Source organism: Stenella coeruleoalba, assembly GCF_951394435.1.
Source record: "Stenella coeruleoalba genome assembly, chromosome: 5".
In the NCBI taxonomy this organism is placed as follows: Eukaryota; Metazoa; Chordata; class Mammalia; order Artiodactyla; family Delphinidae; genus Stenella; species Stenella coeruleoalba.
Window position 1 is genome coordinate 84,388,219 of NC_137150.1, and position 17,346 is coordinate 84,405,564.

The following is a 17,346-nucleotide window of genomic DNA, read 5'->3' on the forward strand; positions in this document are numbered from 1 at the left end:
GTTCCCTACATCCTCTCAGGCCACTTCCCCACAGATGAGCTCATCCTGACCATCTCACCCTCACCTGACATGTCTTCCCAAAGGCCTGTGTCTTGGACCCTTATCTCCTCACTACTTTTTAATGTAAATGTTGTCTCCCCACTGAACTGTAAGTTCTCAAAGGGCTGGGACCCGAGTCAATGGTTTAGTCATCCTCCAATCTCCGCATACAAGCTGGTAGCATGCCTTAGTCCTAAAACGCCTTGGGTGTGTGAACGTTGACGGAGACGACAGTGGCAAATGAGACGAGGTGCCTCTGCAGTCACCCCATCCCCGAAATCCACCACAGAATCCTGTAGCCCTGAACCCTGCCCAATGCTTTTAGGGGGAATGCAGATCGCAGCCACAGGATCTGTTCCAACTGTCAGATTCGAAACCAGGTCAAGTGTTTGTTTGGTTTTCTAACTTTGCATTGGTAATCAAGATACAGGCTCCTCCCCGGGATCTGCCAAGATGGAACAGAAGGGAAGGGTACAGGGAATGCAGACACGGGGGAGGATGACATACATCCACTCAACCGAACACACCCGCACACACGCGTGTGCAGACGTCCACATGCATACACACACGCGCGCGCGCACACACACACACACACACACACACACACCCGTGACGGGCAGACGCCAATACGTCCATCTGTGATAGCACAGGCAGGACTGTGTCTCCCAGAGGATGCCCCCGGGAGCTAGCCCTCCTCGGCGGGGAAGCTGAAGCTCGCGAGGCTTCTGTAACTCAAGACGTTGAAGTAGTCGTGCGCCTCGGGCTCTGCGCGGTCCTCTCCAGGCTGCTCCCTGCAGAGGCCGGCGTCCGCACGCACACAGCTGCCCGGGGAGGACGGGACGCCGGGCCTCCACTCCTCCTGTTCAGACAGCCTCCTCCCGAGGCCACCTTCCGCAGAACGGATTCTGAGAGATTTCTTCCAAAAACAAAAAAACTACAAAGTGAGTATGTGGGGATGTCATTTAAAAGTTACTCCCCAAAATGACCCATAGTTATAATGATCTCTTCCTTTCTTACACACACACACACACACACACGCACACGCACACACACACACACACACAAGTTGTGTTCTTATCCACAGCAGTTCCTTAACCCTTAATTTCTCAGCCTCTTCACCGTAGACTTCAGCACTAACGGCGCCCCGGAAAGGCTCCGGGCTACACGCGCACGGCGGCCCACGCGCTCCTGAGCCTGGGCAGGCGGCTTCCAGTCCCAGCTCTCTCTTACTCCTTCTCGCTGCCTCTGACGCCGCTGACCGCTTCGTCTTTGAGATGTTCTCCTTCCCTGGGCCCTGTGCCATCACTCTCCCCGCTTCTCCTCCTCCGCGGCCAGGCCTGCTCTTCTTGCCGCCGACACTTCAGCTCCCCAGGTAAAGAAGTTCCTCGGGGTTTCGGTCTCTGCTTTCTCGCGCCCGGTACTCTCTCTTCCTCTGTGCAGCACACTCGACACTTCATCCTTATGTACATCTGCAACCACCCTCTGCCCTCTAGGGATCCCCAGATCCCTTTCCAAACCAGCCCAGGCTTCCCCCCTGAGCTCCAGACCCACCCTGTGACTCCACCCACAGCAAGCCCATACGCCACATGTAGTTTCGCTTTACGCCCCACAGCAGACTGTGTGTGATGCCCCCCCAAAATGCCTTTTGCGATATGGCCACACTCACTTTTCCAGCTTCATTTGCTGCAGTGCTTCCCCAACCAACAGCCCAACTCCCGGTATAGGGCCTGGATGCCAGAGAGGCACCGTTGATTGAGAAAATACTATGAGCACCAAGCGGGCTAGCTTCTTTGTCATCTCAGCACAACCCTATCGACGTTTCTACTTGTGAGTGAGCCGATAGGTTCAGACAGGTGAAGTTCCAGTTCTGACTTGGGTTTGTGGGATTCCAGACGATGCTCTTCTTAGCCAAGCTGCCTCTCATCTTGCAGTGTCTCGAATGCCATGCACTGTTTCCTGCCTCTCCTCCCACTGTCCATTCACCACAGTTCCCTGCAAAGCTGTCTGCTCACTCCTCCAGACCCGGTTCTACAGCACGTTGTCCAAGAAGACGCCTCTGATCTTCCGGGAGAGCAACATCCTTCCTGTGTGTTCCACTACGGTCCCGGGGGGTTCTCTGTTGTAACATTCATTGCTGCCTGGAATTTGTTTACCCTTCTGTCTCTTCAGGCCCCAAACTGTGAGCTCCCCTGAGGGGAGGATCTGTGCTGTATTCCTCTTGGTAACCTCGGAGTTCATAACAGATGCTCAGTATAGGTCTTAGGACTGAAAGGCACACAAACACACACAAACTCACTCTCTCTCTCTCTTTCCTTGCTCGCTCCCCCCCACCTGGCCCCAAATCTAAATAAACGGGATTTTCCAAATCAAAATATGGACTCATGGTCGGACAAGTACATTTACACTTATGAGACAAGAGGATAGACCGTGAAACCTGTCTGGGAAAATCAAGGATGTGAAATCAGCCATCACGTCCATATGACAGCATCATACGTGAGGGTTGTGCTTCACAGGCAAGAAAATCAGAGCAGCAGGCACAGGCGGGATGGCAGGAGACATGCCTGATGGCGTGCAATGCAAAGGTGACATCCTCTCGGCCTTCGTGGATACTGCTCTAAAGCCAGTCACCTAGCCCCACTGGAGGTCCAAATGACAGACTCACAAAGAGCCACCACACACAGGCTTGGAAAATAACAACAAACACAAACCAAATTGCATTCTGCCCACCCCACTGCTTCCAGGACAGGAAACAGCACCATCCTCATTGGCTAGTGTCAAGCTCTGCAGGACATAAATAGACGCAGAGAGGCTGAGCGGGAGGGTGGGCAGCATGGATGGGCGCCTTGAACACATATCGGAAGTTACAGGTGCGGCCTCACTGCGGGCCCTGAGGAGCTGGGGCCCGCGGACTGTTTCATTCATTGCTTTTCAGTAGAAGTGGCTGCGCCTTACTGTAGGTGTGAAGGAAAGGGTTGTTATCGTAGGTCAAGCTGATTCTTGGCTTCAAGGAAGTCCTACATCCCTTGATGCAACCCTATCCATTTAAAAAATACAGATACCCGATTCTTTCTCAGAGAGCTGACTGTGGCTTTTTGTGTTGGTGTGTTCTCGTTCCCATTCTTAGACTGCCTACCCTTGCCTTTGAATCTTAGGACTATTTTGTCTTCCAAACATCCTCTGGGAAATGTAAATATGCCTGAGCTGGGTCTCTCAGCTGTTCTGTTTTCATTCCATCCTGCATAGGGAACCCTGTCATTGTAATCAGTGTAAAAAACAAGTCTGGAATTAAGGCATTGATGTTGTTCTAAAAGAACAAACAAAGCTATGACGATAGCAACCGTGGAGATTTGCAGGACAAATGTTACCCTCTTGGAGAACGTGAGCACAGACAGTTTGCAGTCACTGTCCTGCAGCTGGACACACCCATCTCTCCTTGCCCTCACAGAAGGTCCCCTGGGTGCACTTTTCCCAATAGTAGCTTAGCAAATAACATTCATTCATTTAGTCAAATCAATCTATGCAATATAACTAATTTATTGAGCACCAGGTATCATGAAGTGCTACAGTAAATAAATTTTATAATAATTTTAAGAACTTAAGAAATAATGGTTATTCATACATGCCAGGAAAAATGCCAGGGGCCTTATGTGAATTACATGACTCGAGTTTTTCTACAACCCTAACAGGGCAATACCATAATTGTTCCCATTTTACAGATGAAGAAGTTGAGGGTCAGCAAAGTTAGGTGGCCCAGCTACTCAAGTGGTAGAGCCAGGATCCAAACCCTAGGCCTGTCTGATTCCAAACGCCAAACTCCTAAATAATTCAACCTACTGGCTCTCAGGGTCTGTAGGGAATACTGTTGGTGCCCTGCTCAGATCGCCTCACCACCTGACCAGTGCCTCCCTTCCCCAGACACTGGGAATCTAGGCTATGAGTGGCTCACAGCTGCCCCTTCTCTGGAGAATTGCTCTTGGACCTTTCCTGGTGAGCAGCCAACAGTCAACAACTGGCTGAGGTGGGTTTTCAAAAGGCTGGCCCCCTCCTCAAGGTGTGACCAAATCTGCTTCAACCACATCTCCCCCCGAAACCACATCCCTTAGCCCTACCTTGCTTCCTTCACCACTCTTCATCTGAGAGCCCAGCCCAATAAGTCACTCTCACCGGAATTCCCATGCCAGGCTCCATGTCTGGGAACAAATCTAAAGAAGGCAGACTCTAGGATGGGATTGTGGAGGGGAATCCCTCACCAGCTGGATGGGAATACAGACCCCACCACTGGTGGTGAAATGGGAAGAGACACAAAGGGACGGGGGTTATGAACTGGTGCAACAGCTCTGACATTGGAGAAGTATAGAGCAGATAGTGCTTGTTAGGACTGTGGGATTGGGTGGCTTTTACTAAATTCTGCTGTTGGACTGAGACGAGAACATGACAGATCTACCAGCAACTGAAAGCAAAGTGTGAGAATCAAAGCTCCTCTTCCTTGGCAACATTTAAAGAAACGCTCACCTCCAACACTGAAGAGCAGGCAGAGAACCTACCTATAAGGGCGACAGAACTTCAAAGATGGCTGAATTCTAAGCCTGGGCAAGACTCCACCAAAATCAGGGTCTGGGCGGGAATGGAGGCATTTCTGTGCATTGGGAGGAGGATCTCTTGGTAGATGCACTTGGGAGCCTTGAATCACTAGCTTCTCTTGCATCATCTGGAGCTGCAGAGGTGACCCCCTTCCCCGGGATGGAAGATGGGTCCTGTCAGGACCTGCCTCCCCTCCCCTATTGGCCATTGGCCCATAATTAGCAAAAATCTCAACCTACACTAACTGAGGGAATCCTGGGCATGCTGAGGGAGGAGAGAGGTTGTAACAAAAGGAGCTAACACATACTGGTGGGACTGGGAGAGTATGTTTGGGAGTGAATCCTGAGGGGAGTGGATCAGGGCTGGGTGAGTAGAACTTAAGACTGGATGAGGGACACATCATTTGTCAATATTAGGACACATCCCATGGCTCAAGATCTAACACCCTCACAAGGCCCCGGGACACAGCTGTCAACAGAGATGCCAACGGTGCTTTGGAAAACTAGGGAAGAAAGAAACAAAATGCTCAGAGAATTGGAGATGTTATCATAGACCCATGTGACGTAGTAAGAAGCATGTATTTGTCTCTACCCCCAGTTCCTGCTAATATTTGGTCTCTATTAACCCCAGTTCCTGACACAGAGCTCCCTAAACTCCTAAAATATCCTGAGTGATAGGAATGTCATACACAGGGCTCTCAAATCCCTTGGAATATCCTGGGTGACAGGGGTGTCTTGTTCCAATGAGGCGACTTTTGCTGGGCTCCAGAATGGAGGCTGGTTACCAGAACGACCAAGCCATGATGAGAAGCTTGGAACCTCCAGCCCTACTCCCTATTCTCCAGAGAGTGGAGGGGGCTGGAAAATGAGTTAATAACCGATAATGCCTGAGTGATGAAGTCTCCATAAAAATCCCAGAAGTATGAGATTTGGAGTTGATGAATATATCTACGTGCTGGGAGGGCGGCACACCCAGCACCTTGGGGAGAGAAGCACCTGTGCTCAGGACCCTTCGAGACCTCACCCTATGTATTTCCTTCATCTGGGCATTCATCTGTATCCTTTATCAAATTCTTTATTCTATAATAAGGAGGTACATGTAAGTAAGTGTTCCCCCGAGTTCTGTGAGTTGTCTTAGCAAATTATCGAATCCGAGGAGAGGGTTATAGGAACCTCAATATACAGCCCGTCAGTCAAAGGTACAGGTGACAACCTGGGACTTGCAATTGGCATCTGAAGGAGGGCAGTCTTGGAGGACTGAGCCCCTAACCTGATGTTAACTCCAAGCAGATAGTGTCAGAACTGGACTGACTATAGGACACTCAGGGGGTGTAGGAGAATTGGTCAGTGTGGCAATAAACCCTCACGTCTGGTGTCAGAAGCGTTCTGTGCAGTGCTAAGAGTAAAGAAGAGGAAAAGACAGACAAACAGAGTTTTTCCCAATACAGTCTACTAAATCAGGGATTAGGAAACTAAGGCCCATGGGTCAAATCTGGGGTACCACAGACTTTTGTACTGCTCACGAGCTAAAAGTGGATTTTATATTTTTAAGTGATTGAAAAAAAATTCAAGAGAACAGTATTTTATTAAACATGAAAATTATATGAAATTCAAATGTCAGTGTTTATAAATAAAGACTTATTGAAACACAGCCGCACTCACTCATTTACATATTGTCTGTGATGCTTTCACAGTGCAATGGCAGAGCTGAATTTTTGCAACAGAGACCGTAAGGCCCACAAAAGCTAAAAGATCCTGGCCCTTTACAAAGAAACTTCGCCAATTCCTGTACTAAGTAATTTTTTAAATCCAACAGCTGATTATGTTTCTTGGGAAGATCCAGAAGACACCCTTTTGCTGAGGTGGAAAGGAATGTGCTAGTTAGGGGAGCACCAGCGTCATTGAGGGGCTCAGAGATGTCTCTCCTCTATAGGCTGGAGCTGAAGTAGGCAATGCTTTTATAGAACTGGATCCCCAGTAGAAAGAGGGATGAGGAGATGCCAAAATAATATAGGGACAGATGGCAGCACTTAAGAAACAAGGTGGATGTAACTACTGCAATGGCAGCCAAGGAAGCCTGGCCCACAGGGATAGTAAGATGGCTAATAAAGCCCAGTGTGTTCCTAGGAGAAATATAGATGGACAGCCAACAAGGGTATTGCTTAAATGTATAATCAAAAGATCAAGGATACATGAGAGTAGACGGAAGCATGGAAAGTCAAGATTTCTTGCCCATTTCCAGGTCTATAATAGTACTGGCTTGGATACTGTCTGTTCACCCCTCAACGTCACTCTCCAACCTTCTGCACCCTCTTCTGTGCCCAGAGAAGACTGAACTATGCATACTGAATCAGTGAGTTCCCTTGTCCTCTGGCTTGAGTTTGGGTTCAGCCAATGCAAAGCAACAATAGGAGAATGGAGGGAAAGAGTGCGAGGTGAGGGTATATACTCTCCTGGCATTCTCTCTGCAGGGTGGACTTGGACTGGCTGTGGCCTTCAATCAAAGATTACAGTACTTCTCAAAGTGGTCCCTCCACACAACTGTCTCTTTTCAGGTCCTATTCATCATCCTCCCTCCCAGGTTCCAGTAATCATCCTCTCTCCTTTCCCCTAAAGAACTAGGGTTGGTAACAACACACTCCTACACTCCCGCTTATGGTTTCCTTATATGCTTCCCAGTCCTTTGTAAATCTCCTTATTAAACTATCCTCAAACTACTCATGCTGAGAATACTATGTGTTCCCTGATGGACCTTGAATAGTACAGGTATATAGAGAGAGAAGACTGGAAACTATAGCCAAAGCACATGAAAAAACAGAGAGGAACTAGTTTAGACAGGAAGCAATGGACATGTCAAAGAGGGGGCTGATGAATAAAACATTTTAGAAGGGAGCCACAGAACTTAATAGCTACTGGACTCTCTCTTTTCACCTTTTCCCCTTTCCCTTACACAAAGATGACCAAAGTTGGTCTGGGATACTGGCCTGGAAATGAACCAGTCTTAATCCTTAACAGGAAAATGTGTTCTACTGCTTCTAAAGAGCTTTCCATATGTCCATGCCAGAGCTGCAGAGCTCTGGTGACAGCAGAGGACATTTGTTCACCAACCACCATAACAGCTCCCTGCCCAGCTCAGAGATCAATCATCATTCTCTTCACCTCTCCCCTCTAGTCAATCACTTCTCTTTCCCTCATCTTCCCCTAGAGGTTTCATTTACTAAACCTGTCTACTGTGACAGCCAAGCTATAAATGAAAATACTATAAGTCATTGACTTCCTCGATAGCACTAGCCACATCTCAGCCGCTGCTGGATCCCCAGGACTCTGTTCCATGATGTCTGTTGAATGACAAGGAATAAATGGCCACATCTCTATGAACCAGGTAGGTCAGCAATCTCAGTGTTTGTTTCATAAACCTGGAAGTGAGGGTTTGAACCATAGGACAATAGATTTTTGTAGGCAAGTTGGTGGACCAGGCAGTCATCTTCTGGTATTAGATTTTATGTAACTTTCACCTATCACATGAGCTTTCGTACCATTTGGAGAATCTCTTTCACTTCCTCTAGACCAAATTAACAAGGTCCAACAGGTGCCTGGAGCACTGTTAGACCAGGGACTGGGGGAGACCTGGCCAATTTGTAACTCAGAGGGGAACAAGACTTTAGTTTTGCTACCAAAATACCTTTTCCCATCCTCAATCCAATCTGTTCTCAGTAAAATAAGGTTAGAGTGAGTGTTCCTGGGCTCTCTTCATTTGTAGATCTGACTGAAGACAGAACATGTGTCAAATGGAACGTGTTATTTTTACATCAGTACCCTAGTTATTGATGGTAGGTTACAGAAAGCAAACTGAGTTTATCTACACAGAAAACTAAGAGAATTTAAGATGTAAGATATTAGACTAAGTGTTCAAGATGAGTCACTGGTAATAGACATGAGTGTGCACAGAAGTGTAACTCCGTAAGCAGAATTAACACTAGGAAAATATAGACAATTTTTTATCCTAGGCAGGGATATAGAATTAAGGCTGTTTAAAATGCAAAATACCATGAGGTCTAAGTGGAGGAACATTACAATAGCACTTTCTTATTAAGCAATTCTAGTTTGTGTAATTCATCTCAGCTCTGAGGCCTGGAGAGGGAAGTAGCTCTCGGTCTTCAGAGGAGTGACAAGAGTAAAATAGTAAAATAGATGTTAAGTAAGAAAAAAGAGAAAGTCAAAGGATGGTCCATTTCTGAGAGAGGGAGAAAAGGAAAAAGAGGACAAGAGCTCACAATAAGCAAGCAAGATGGAACCAGAGCCTAAGAACACACATCTGTCCACATCCCTCCCTCTCTGGGACTGGCAGTGACCTGGCCACATTCAGGCTAAATGGCTGTTCAGGAATCAGGTACAGAGGGGCTAGAACTCGAGTTGGGGGTCTTGACCCAATATAGCCAAAGGTACAGAGTGGGTGGACTGGGTAAATATGTTCTGCTTGTAAAAGTCAGCCTTTGAGTGCAGATATGAAATACAACATAAGAAACAGGAGTTCTGCTTCTGGTAGAACAATGATTGCCTATGTTGCTTTGAACCAACCTTTCCAGGGAGAATAGCTAGAAAAACTGAACGAAATATTATAAACATCTATCTGTATTAATCAGAAATCTATTCAATCAGTGAGAAATTTGTGGTCTGGGGAGCAAGATCCAGGAGTAGGAAGCCCAGAGAGATGAGATGAGCATTGTGGGGTTGGGAAGGGTATGGATTTTCTCCTAGAGAAATTGCCTGAAAGTCATGGCTGAGAGGCAAATTAGCTACACAGAATTTCTAGCTGGAGGGACAAAATTTAGAGTTCAGAGGCCACCGAGGAAGGGAGACTCTGGCAAACACTACAGGCTTTGAGTTGGGACCCCAAAGGACTGCACTCTACAAGTAAGGAAGTAGCAGAAATTAAATCCAGCTTTAAATCCTCTCACTACTGATTTAATTAAGGTGATGGGAATGCTACTGCCTGAAGATTACTTACCTGATGGAAGCAAAAAGGAATCTTCTTTAGGGGAAGATGATATTATCTACAGCCTCAAATTATGGTCACAGGTTTTCATGTAGAAATACAGCATTCAATGAAAAGTAAATAGTCAGAAAGATAAGATAGGTCCAAAAAACAAGCAAAAAGAGAGGATATTAAAAGACCCATAGAGAACCCAATTAATAGGAGTATCAGGCACAGATTTCAGAATAACTATGATTAACATTTTCAAAGAATTAAAAACAAGATTGGGAATTTTGGCAGACTTTAAACTATCCAAACAAAGAACAAAATAGAAATCCTGGATCTGAAAAATATGATAATGGAAATTAAGAACTTAAGGGATGAGTTTAACAGAAGAGTAGATCCATCAGAGAAGAGACTTAGTAAACTGGAAGGCATGTCCAAAGAAAACAGTTGATGAGACAAGTAGATGGAAAATACAGAAGAGAGGGTAAGAGATGTCGGAAAAAGTGAAAATGTTGAAAATACCACATGATTAGAATTCCATAAGGAGAGGAAAACAAGGACAACGAAGTAATACATGAAGAAATAATAGCCAAGAATGATATAAAACTGACAAAAGATATCAAGCTACAAATTCAAAAAGCACTCCAAACCCCAAAGAGAATAAATACAAAGATGACTATATCCAATTATATCACCATATAATTGCTGAAAACCAAAGAGAAAGAAAATTTCTAAAGAACCAGAAAAAAAAAAAAACATTATCTTCCAAGGAGCAAAAATAAGATTCTCATGTAATTTCTGAACAGAAATATGAGCATCCAGAGACAATGGGGCAATACTTTCCACATGTTGAAAGAAAATAGCTGCCAACATAGAATTCTATACCCAGCAAAACAAATATATCACTTTTAAATTAAGGAAAAGTTAAGATATTTTCAGATGAACAAAAAGCAAGATAATTCATCACTAGCATGCCTGCCCACAAGGAAATGCTAAGGATATCCTTTGAGCAGAAGGAAAACTATCCTAGTTATAAGATAGCACATGCAGGAAGAAGTGAAGAGCAACAGAAAGGGTAAATCTAAATGAATATTGGCTCATAAGACAATAAATCATTTCCTTGGGGTTTACAATAGAGAACTAAAATCCATGACAATAATAGCAGTAAGTTGGGGAAGTAGGTAAAGGGTTAATGTGTTCTAAGGTTCTTGCAAAATCCAAGAAATGATGAAAGTACTAATACAAATTAGACTTTAATAAATCAGGGATCTATTTTGTAATCTCTAGTGTAACCACTAAAAGAAAAGATTTTTAATAATAAAAAGTACTTAATTCAAAAGGCAGCAAGAAAGACTGGGGAAAAAAAACAGGCAAAACAAATATGAAGAAAATAAAGTGGTAACTGTAAACCCACAGGTATCAGGAATAACAGCACCAGGTACCAGTCCAGAGAGAGCAAAGCAAGGCTGCAGAGTTGAGTTGTTAACGGAGGGGAACCAGAGTTGGAGAGAAAGTGAGTCAGGCACTAGGGAAGAGGATCTGAAACAAGGTGGAAAACAGTGCTGGGAATCACAGGCCTGTGTTCCCCGAAGTGTTTGTTTAGTAACTTAAGGCAACCTGGGATGGCTTAAAAGACCCAACAGGGCAGACAAAACAGGAGTGGGAATTCTTGCCTTTTCTAATCACTAACTACCAGTTACGACACAAGGGTGTGGATATATTTCTTCATTGTTTACAAAGCTTTCACGTGCAACATGCCACCTGTTCATCACAACCCTGTGATACAGAGCGAGCAGAATCATAATCCCCATTTTATATATGAAGAAACAGAGACTTGGAAGATGAAACAGCATCCCTATCATCACACACTCAGTGCTGAGATTAGAAACTTCCAGTTCCCCGTCCAATACTCTTTCAGCCACGTGACCCCTTAAGCAAGAGTAACAGAGGATTTACAACCTACTCATCTTGCCATGTACCTTTTACCCCTAAATTTTTGGAGTGTTGATTTCTCATTCTGCGGAAGTGCTAGATAGCCCAGCACTGCTGAAGGGTTGTTAAAATTAAAGGAGCTAATGTTCAAAAACCCCTGGCACAGAGTAGATGCCCAAGACGCATCAACATCACAGTGGCTAAATCAAACTCTCAGAGGAGTGGCTTAAGGGACAAGCAGGAGCCAGGAATTGTAGGCCACAGCAAGATGGGGAGGATACGGATCCAACCTTTCAGGAGCTCCCAGACAAGGGAAGGGACAGCAAAAGAGCATAAACAATGCCACTGAAAGGCAGAGCAAGGACTGTGAAGAAGGCACAATGAACAGTGGGAGAGATCACTTCTAGACAGGCGACAGGAAAGGACCAGGATGGCAGAGACGGGATGCCCAGGACTGAGATATGCAGCCAGAGTCATTACCTTTCCGGCCAGTGTGAGCACCACAATGACTGCTGTGCCGATGACTGCCAGCACTGTGGCCATGGCTCCAAGCAATGGGATCTGGAACCCAGCGCTGTGCTCAGCCACTAGAAGAGGACAAAACAAAGGTGAGTGGGCAGAGGCCGGAAGCAAAGGGCAACCATTACAAGGGAAGCCTCAGCGTCAGGGCACGGGCATGGGAATTGGCCAGGCCTTTCTCTAACCACAGGATTGGCGTCTTCAAGTCCATCTCTTCGGACAGCAGAGCATCTGCCAGGCCCGTCATGAAATCAATGCCTGATCTCTCAAGGGGTGTACCCCACACACTTGACACCAGCGCAGACCATTTTAACACTCCTTTCTCTTTTTGACAAAATCAATTTCAGTCATAATCTTGAAGTGAAACAAATAACATCCAGAAAAAAACCAGAAGGTGATTATTTTCTTTATTAAACTTCATATTTATAATCATACTAGTATAAAAAAAGTTTAATTAAAAATTAAAAGAACAGGGACTTCCCTGGTGGTCCAGTGGGTAAGACTCTGCGCTTCTAATGCAGAGGTCCCGGGTTTGACCCCTGGTCGGGAAACTAGATCCCACATGCATGCCACAACTGAGAGTCTGCATGCTGCAACTAAGAAGCCCACGTGCCGCAACTAAGACCAGGCACAGCCAAAATAAATAAATAAATACATATGAAAAAAAAATTGAAAGAACGTTAAAGTACAAAGAAGTAAAAAAGCATATAACCTTTCACCTTAAGCCCATAACACTTACTCCAACTCGGCTGTGAGACCCTGGAGGGCGTAAGGTTCCGGAGCTTTATCCTTTGCTGTTTTGCCAGCACCTGGCACCTAACAGGTGCTTAATAAATACTCATGACATGAATTAAAGCATGAATAAGTGAAGTTCTATGAAGATGTAAAATGTAAATGCAAGGAGGAAAAGCTAAGAAGAGAGCTTTGGAAAGATGAGTGATGCTTGACCCAAGGAGAGTGTGAGGGAAACAGGACTATTGTCAGGATGCGTGCTGGACTATAAGTGGAAGGGTTTCCAGGCTGCCTCATGCCATCCCCACCTCCTTCCCAGGAACTTGGGCAGAACCCGGGTGTCCAGGGCATTCTTGAAAGGAGAAGGGTGTAGCAGAGGCCGGGCCGCTCTTCCTTCTAACAAAGGGCTTACATTGCCAGGAGGATGGCTAAAGCATGTAATCACTTAGGGCAAGGGCGGCACCCCCAGTACCCACGAGGTACCAGCAGCTGGGGGGAGCCCAAATTCCCCCGAAGGTATTCTTCCTGCTCTGAGGACTCAGTCTCCTGCCTTGGCCACAGGTAGGGAAAGAGGACTGATGGAGACCGAAGTTGGAGAGGGTCAGAGGGGCTGCAGAGGGCTCTCCACAGAACCAGAAAAGGATGGGGGCTCTTCCCCACATGCTGCCTTGGCCTATGCCAGGGGCCCTCAAGAAGTAGCACTTGAGAAGGAACTTTAAAATAACCTTTCATCTTCGCAGTTTACACATATTTTGCTAACTCAAACAATCTCCAACACCACTGATGTCAGCAAATGGCAGTTCCGAGAGTGTAGTTGAGTGGAACCAGAACACCTGTGTTGAAATTGGCTGTACCGCTCTGAGCAACAAACAGCCAACCCTCAGCCTCCACCTCCACCCAACAGGCAGATGGGGATCGGGGGATCGTGTTCATACTTATTTCATGCTTACTTACATACTTAATTCATGCTTGTCATGTTCCAGGGACTGTTCTAAGGGCATTTTTTTTTAGTAAGTAATGCAATCCTACGTTAGCTCCTCAGGAGGTCTTACATCTTCTCCTCATTTCACAGACGGGAAAAACAAGGCACAGAGAAGACCAATAATCTTGTCTGAGGTCAACAGCAACACCAGGATTTGGACCCAGGCTGCCTGAGCCCATCGTGACTCTGCTATCCTGTCCCTCAGCCATGATAACAACCCTTTCCCACCCTCCAGAGAACTGGTTTAAGTGTCCAGGTGGATAATGAAAGTGAAAGCATTTTGGAAACTATGAAGTACCACAGAAATGTAAATTATTGTACATTTACACTTAGCACTGAGCTCTAATCCTTTATAAACCTAGGGGCTAATTCTAATCTGCACGATCGATGCTGAACTAATTAATGAGATCCTTTCTCACAAGACCTGAACAACTGGTCTTCCTAACAAATATACGTAAGAGGTGCCTTTACCCGAACAGTGGTTCTCAATCCTGGCTGCCCATCCGAATCATCGGGGTGCTTTTAGAACCTAGCACAACCTGCTCCACCCCTCTGACTGAACTGGTCCGGCATGGGGTACCAGCATCAGTACCATTCAAAAGCTCCCAGGTGATCTGAACATGAACCAGGGTTGGAAGGCCCCGCTCTGCAGCATTGGGCAGGAATGCGTTTTCTACCCTAGAGGATGACGGTCACCAGCCACCCTGCTCCAGAGAGCATACCTGAGCTTTGTAGGACTTCCAGAAAGACTGTCCCTTTGTAAATGCCATCAGGGTAGGTGTGATAGATGCAGATGTACTCTCCTGTGTCGTTCCTGGTCAGGGACTGGAGGGTGAGGCCCAGGTTGGGGCCTGGGACCATTCGCTCCGTGAAGGCTGGGTCGATGTGCCACCCCAGGCTGGCATGATGAATGGCCAGAACTTGGTCCTGCTGTTTCCAGTTGACCTGGGTCACTTTGGCAGTAGTGGAGGAGAGGTGACATTGTAAGGTGACAGAGCCACCTTCCTCTGCAGAAATGTTCCCCGTTGTTACTATTCTGCCTGTCACAGCTCCTAGGGAAGGGGAAAAAAAGCATGCACTTTTAGCAGCTGGCCTTGAACCTTCCCGTAGAAATTCCGAGGCGGCTTTAGGCCAGAATTGATTTTTGCAATGACAGTCTCTCCAGTCTGCCCTGTCATTCCCCCATACAGACTGTAATTCCTATACAACATAGCACTTCACCCTCTTAGGATATTCTGTGGGAATATACCTTCCTGATGAACTCATTGATTATTTCCACACACTTATCTTGTCTCCCTACCTAGAATATAAGCCCTTGTCAGCCATCGCTTCTGCTTGATTGTATCTTCCAGCAGCCAGTTCTGTGCTGGACACATTATCCTTTGAAACAAAACCTGGCTCTTTTGGTTGACAACCATTTGGGGTGCCCGGAAAATTTTTCAGGAAAGTCACGACATCCAAAGGAAAGGAGGCTTGGGGAGCAGCTCTGCTTCTCCAGGCAAAGTCACCATCCTCGACACTGACCTCCACCCCGGCTCCAGACGGTTCAGAAAGCAACAGGGAAACAAAACTATAGTACGGTTTTTAAATATTTCTGCCCCCTTCAGAAATATTTGCTTATGTTATTTAATATAGAAGGAAATAGATTTAACATAAATTAAATCTCTAATAGTAGGATCTCTGGAATCTGTGACGAAGACGTTTTTTAATCCACAGGAAACATGTTGGGTTGGCCAAAAAGTTCGTGCGGGTTTTTCCATTACGGAAATACAATGTTTTTCTAGAAGTTTCCGCAAGGACAGAAGAAAGGAGGATGGCGCAGGAGTGAACTTCTCTCAGCAAACTCATCATCCCTCCTCCTTAGTCCCTTTCTGTCCTCCTGCTTCCTTCCTTGGTTCAGCCATTCTGGCACCCCCCATCCCCAAGTCCTTCAACTGCCGCCTAGTACAGAACTGTATCTCCTTCTCAGAGAGACAGCCGTTTCTCAACGAGGGGACACAGGGCTCTGAAAGCTGTGTTTCCTTCCCTCAGATGGATAAGACAATGGCTCCAGCCTCCCCCTTCCTCCGCCCGCTCTCCCTCCCCTTCCAGTCCCAGGCTAGACTTCAGTACCTGAGGCAGGGAGGCGAGCCTGCCTCAGCCCCTGGGCCCAGAGCAGCAGGAGACACCACTGCATGCTTCTGCCCAGGGGGCCGACAGGAAGGAGCTGCGGCCTCTTCTGCCAGCGAAACTGGCCGACTGCTGATGGCAGGGTGAAACTGAGCCTCTGAGGAAGAGAAGGTCTCGGAAAAACCAACTTCAGCAAAAACAACGTCGAAGGTAAAACTCACGACAAGTGCACAAGCTGCACAGGGTGAGCCACAAGAAAGACCATGAAGGAAACACATTTAAAAATAAACAAAAATGTGGTTAGAGGTACACTGGTCTTTGGATTACTATTAGTCAACCTATTGTTTTTAAGTTCTGTCTCAATGCACTTTTGGTTTAAATTAGCCTTTATCTAACGAGCTCAAGCACATCTGTGTAATGTCCAAGATTCTGGAGAACCTGTTCCTGACAGGGTTCACTGGGCTGCCCCGACTGTGCAATGACAAGAGAAACTTAAGTTTGTGCACTTAAAGGCCAGGAACTGCACTTGAAGTCTAATGATCGAGGGAACAAAAGACATTTATTCAGAAACAAGACATGAGTGGGACAAAAGTCTTGGTCAAACAGAGCAACTTTCCCCTGAATGAGGGAAAGAACTAAGATTCTGTCTCCTTGAATCTAATTTCTTCTGTCTTGTTTATTTGGACTGAGACACTGTCGAATTTGGGCTCAGTCTCTCTGACCCAGTAGAGTCAGAGGAGACGAGAAGAGTGAGTTTTCTCTTTCTCACTCAGGGGTACTGTGAACCCCTGACAATCCAGGATGCAAAGAAGGGCGAGCCCCAGTTGCCTGACCCTGGATCGGGATTGGCTGACACTTTTCTGGACCTTCCAGCTCATCATCAAGTCCTACTGTTGACCCACCCTTCCTTCCTGCTTCTCACCTTCCCTCTCTCAGTTCATGCCTTTGAAAGTCCCTGAGTGCCTGAGAAGCACTGGACTCGAGACTAGGCTCTGGAGATGTGAGGGTAGATAATCACCACCCCTGCTGTCAAAGTCAAAGCTTGCTCTGGTGAAGCGACACCCTGGGGAGAGGAGGTGGAGGGTACACATTCACCTGCCTTGGGCATGGCCCGTGGTGTTATGTCCTGAAAGTCTGCTGCTCCAACGGGGGAACGTCTGAAGCCTGGTGCTCTGCCTCTCATTCCAGCCCAGCACCCTGAGCATTCCACACTTTCCGGGCTCCTGTCCTCCTCCTCTTCTGCAGGACGCTCCACCTCAAACAAGTTTCCTCCCCTCCCTGGGTACTACCTATTCCCAACTCTACGCTACGACCTATGTACACCCCTACACCCCACCCCCAGCCCCTTAGACAACTTATGCCTCACCAACTTCTTTCTGCCCACCCCAATTCGACCTGTCCTTCAAGGCTCACATCAAGACATGTCTCCTCTACCGCCTCTCCACAGTCACAGAGCCTGCAGCTGAAGAAGC

At 46.6% G+C, this 17,346-nt stretch overlaps 1 protein-coding gene across 2 annotated transcripts; it reads right to left on the reverse strand.

The window, feature by feature from the left end:
* Positions 1-603: 603 nt before the first annotated feature.
* Positions 604-15,944, reverse strand: TIGIT (T cell immunoreceptor with Ig and ITIM domains). 2 transcript variants are annotated; one of them, XM_079922315.1, is made up of 4 exons: positions 15,878-15,944; positions 14,488-14,817; positions 12,013-12,119; positions 604-955 (listed from the first exon to the last, which is right to left on the reverse strand). In XM_079922315.1, exons 1-4 carry the CDS (start codon positions 15,939-15,941, stop codon positions 725-727), a joined length of 732 nt encoding a protein of 243 aa, XP_079778441.1. In that variant the 5' UTR covers positions 15,942-15,944; the 3' UTR covers positions 604-724. The 2 variants fall into 2 exon arrangements, with proteins under 2 accessions (XP_079778441.1, XP_079778442.1); XM_079922316.1 differs by having other exon boundaries at positions 604-958.
* Positions 15,945-17,346: the final 1,402 nt, after the last annotated feature.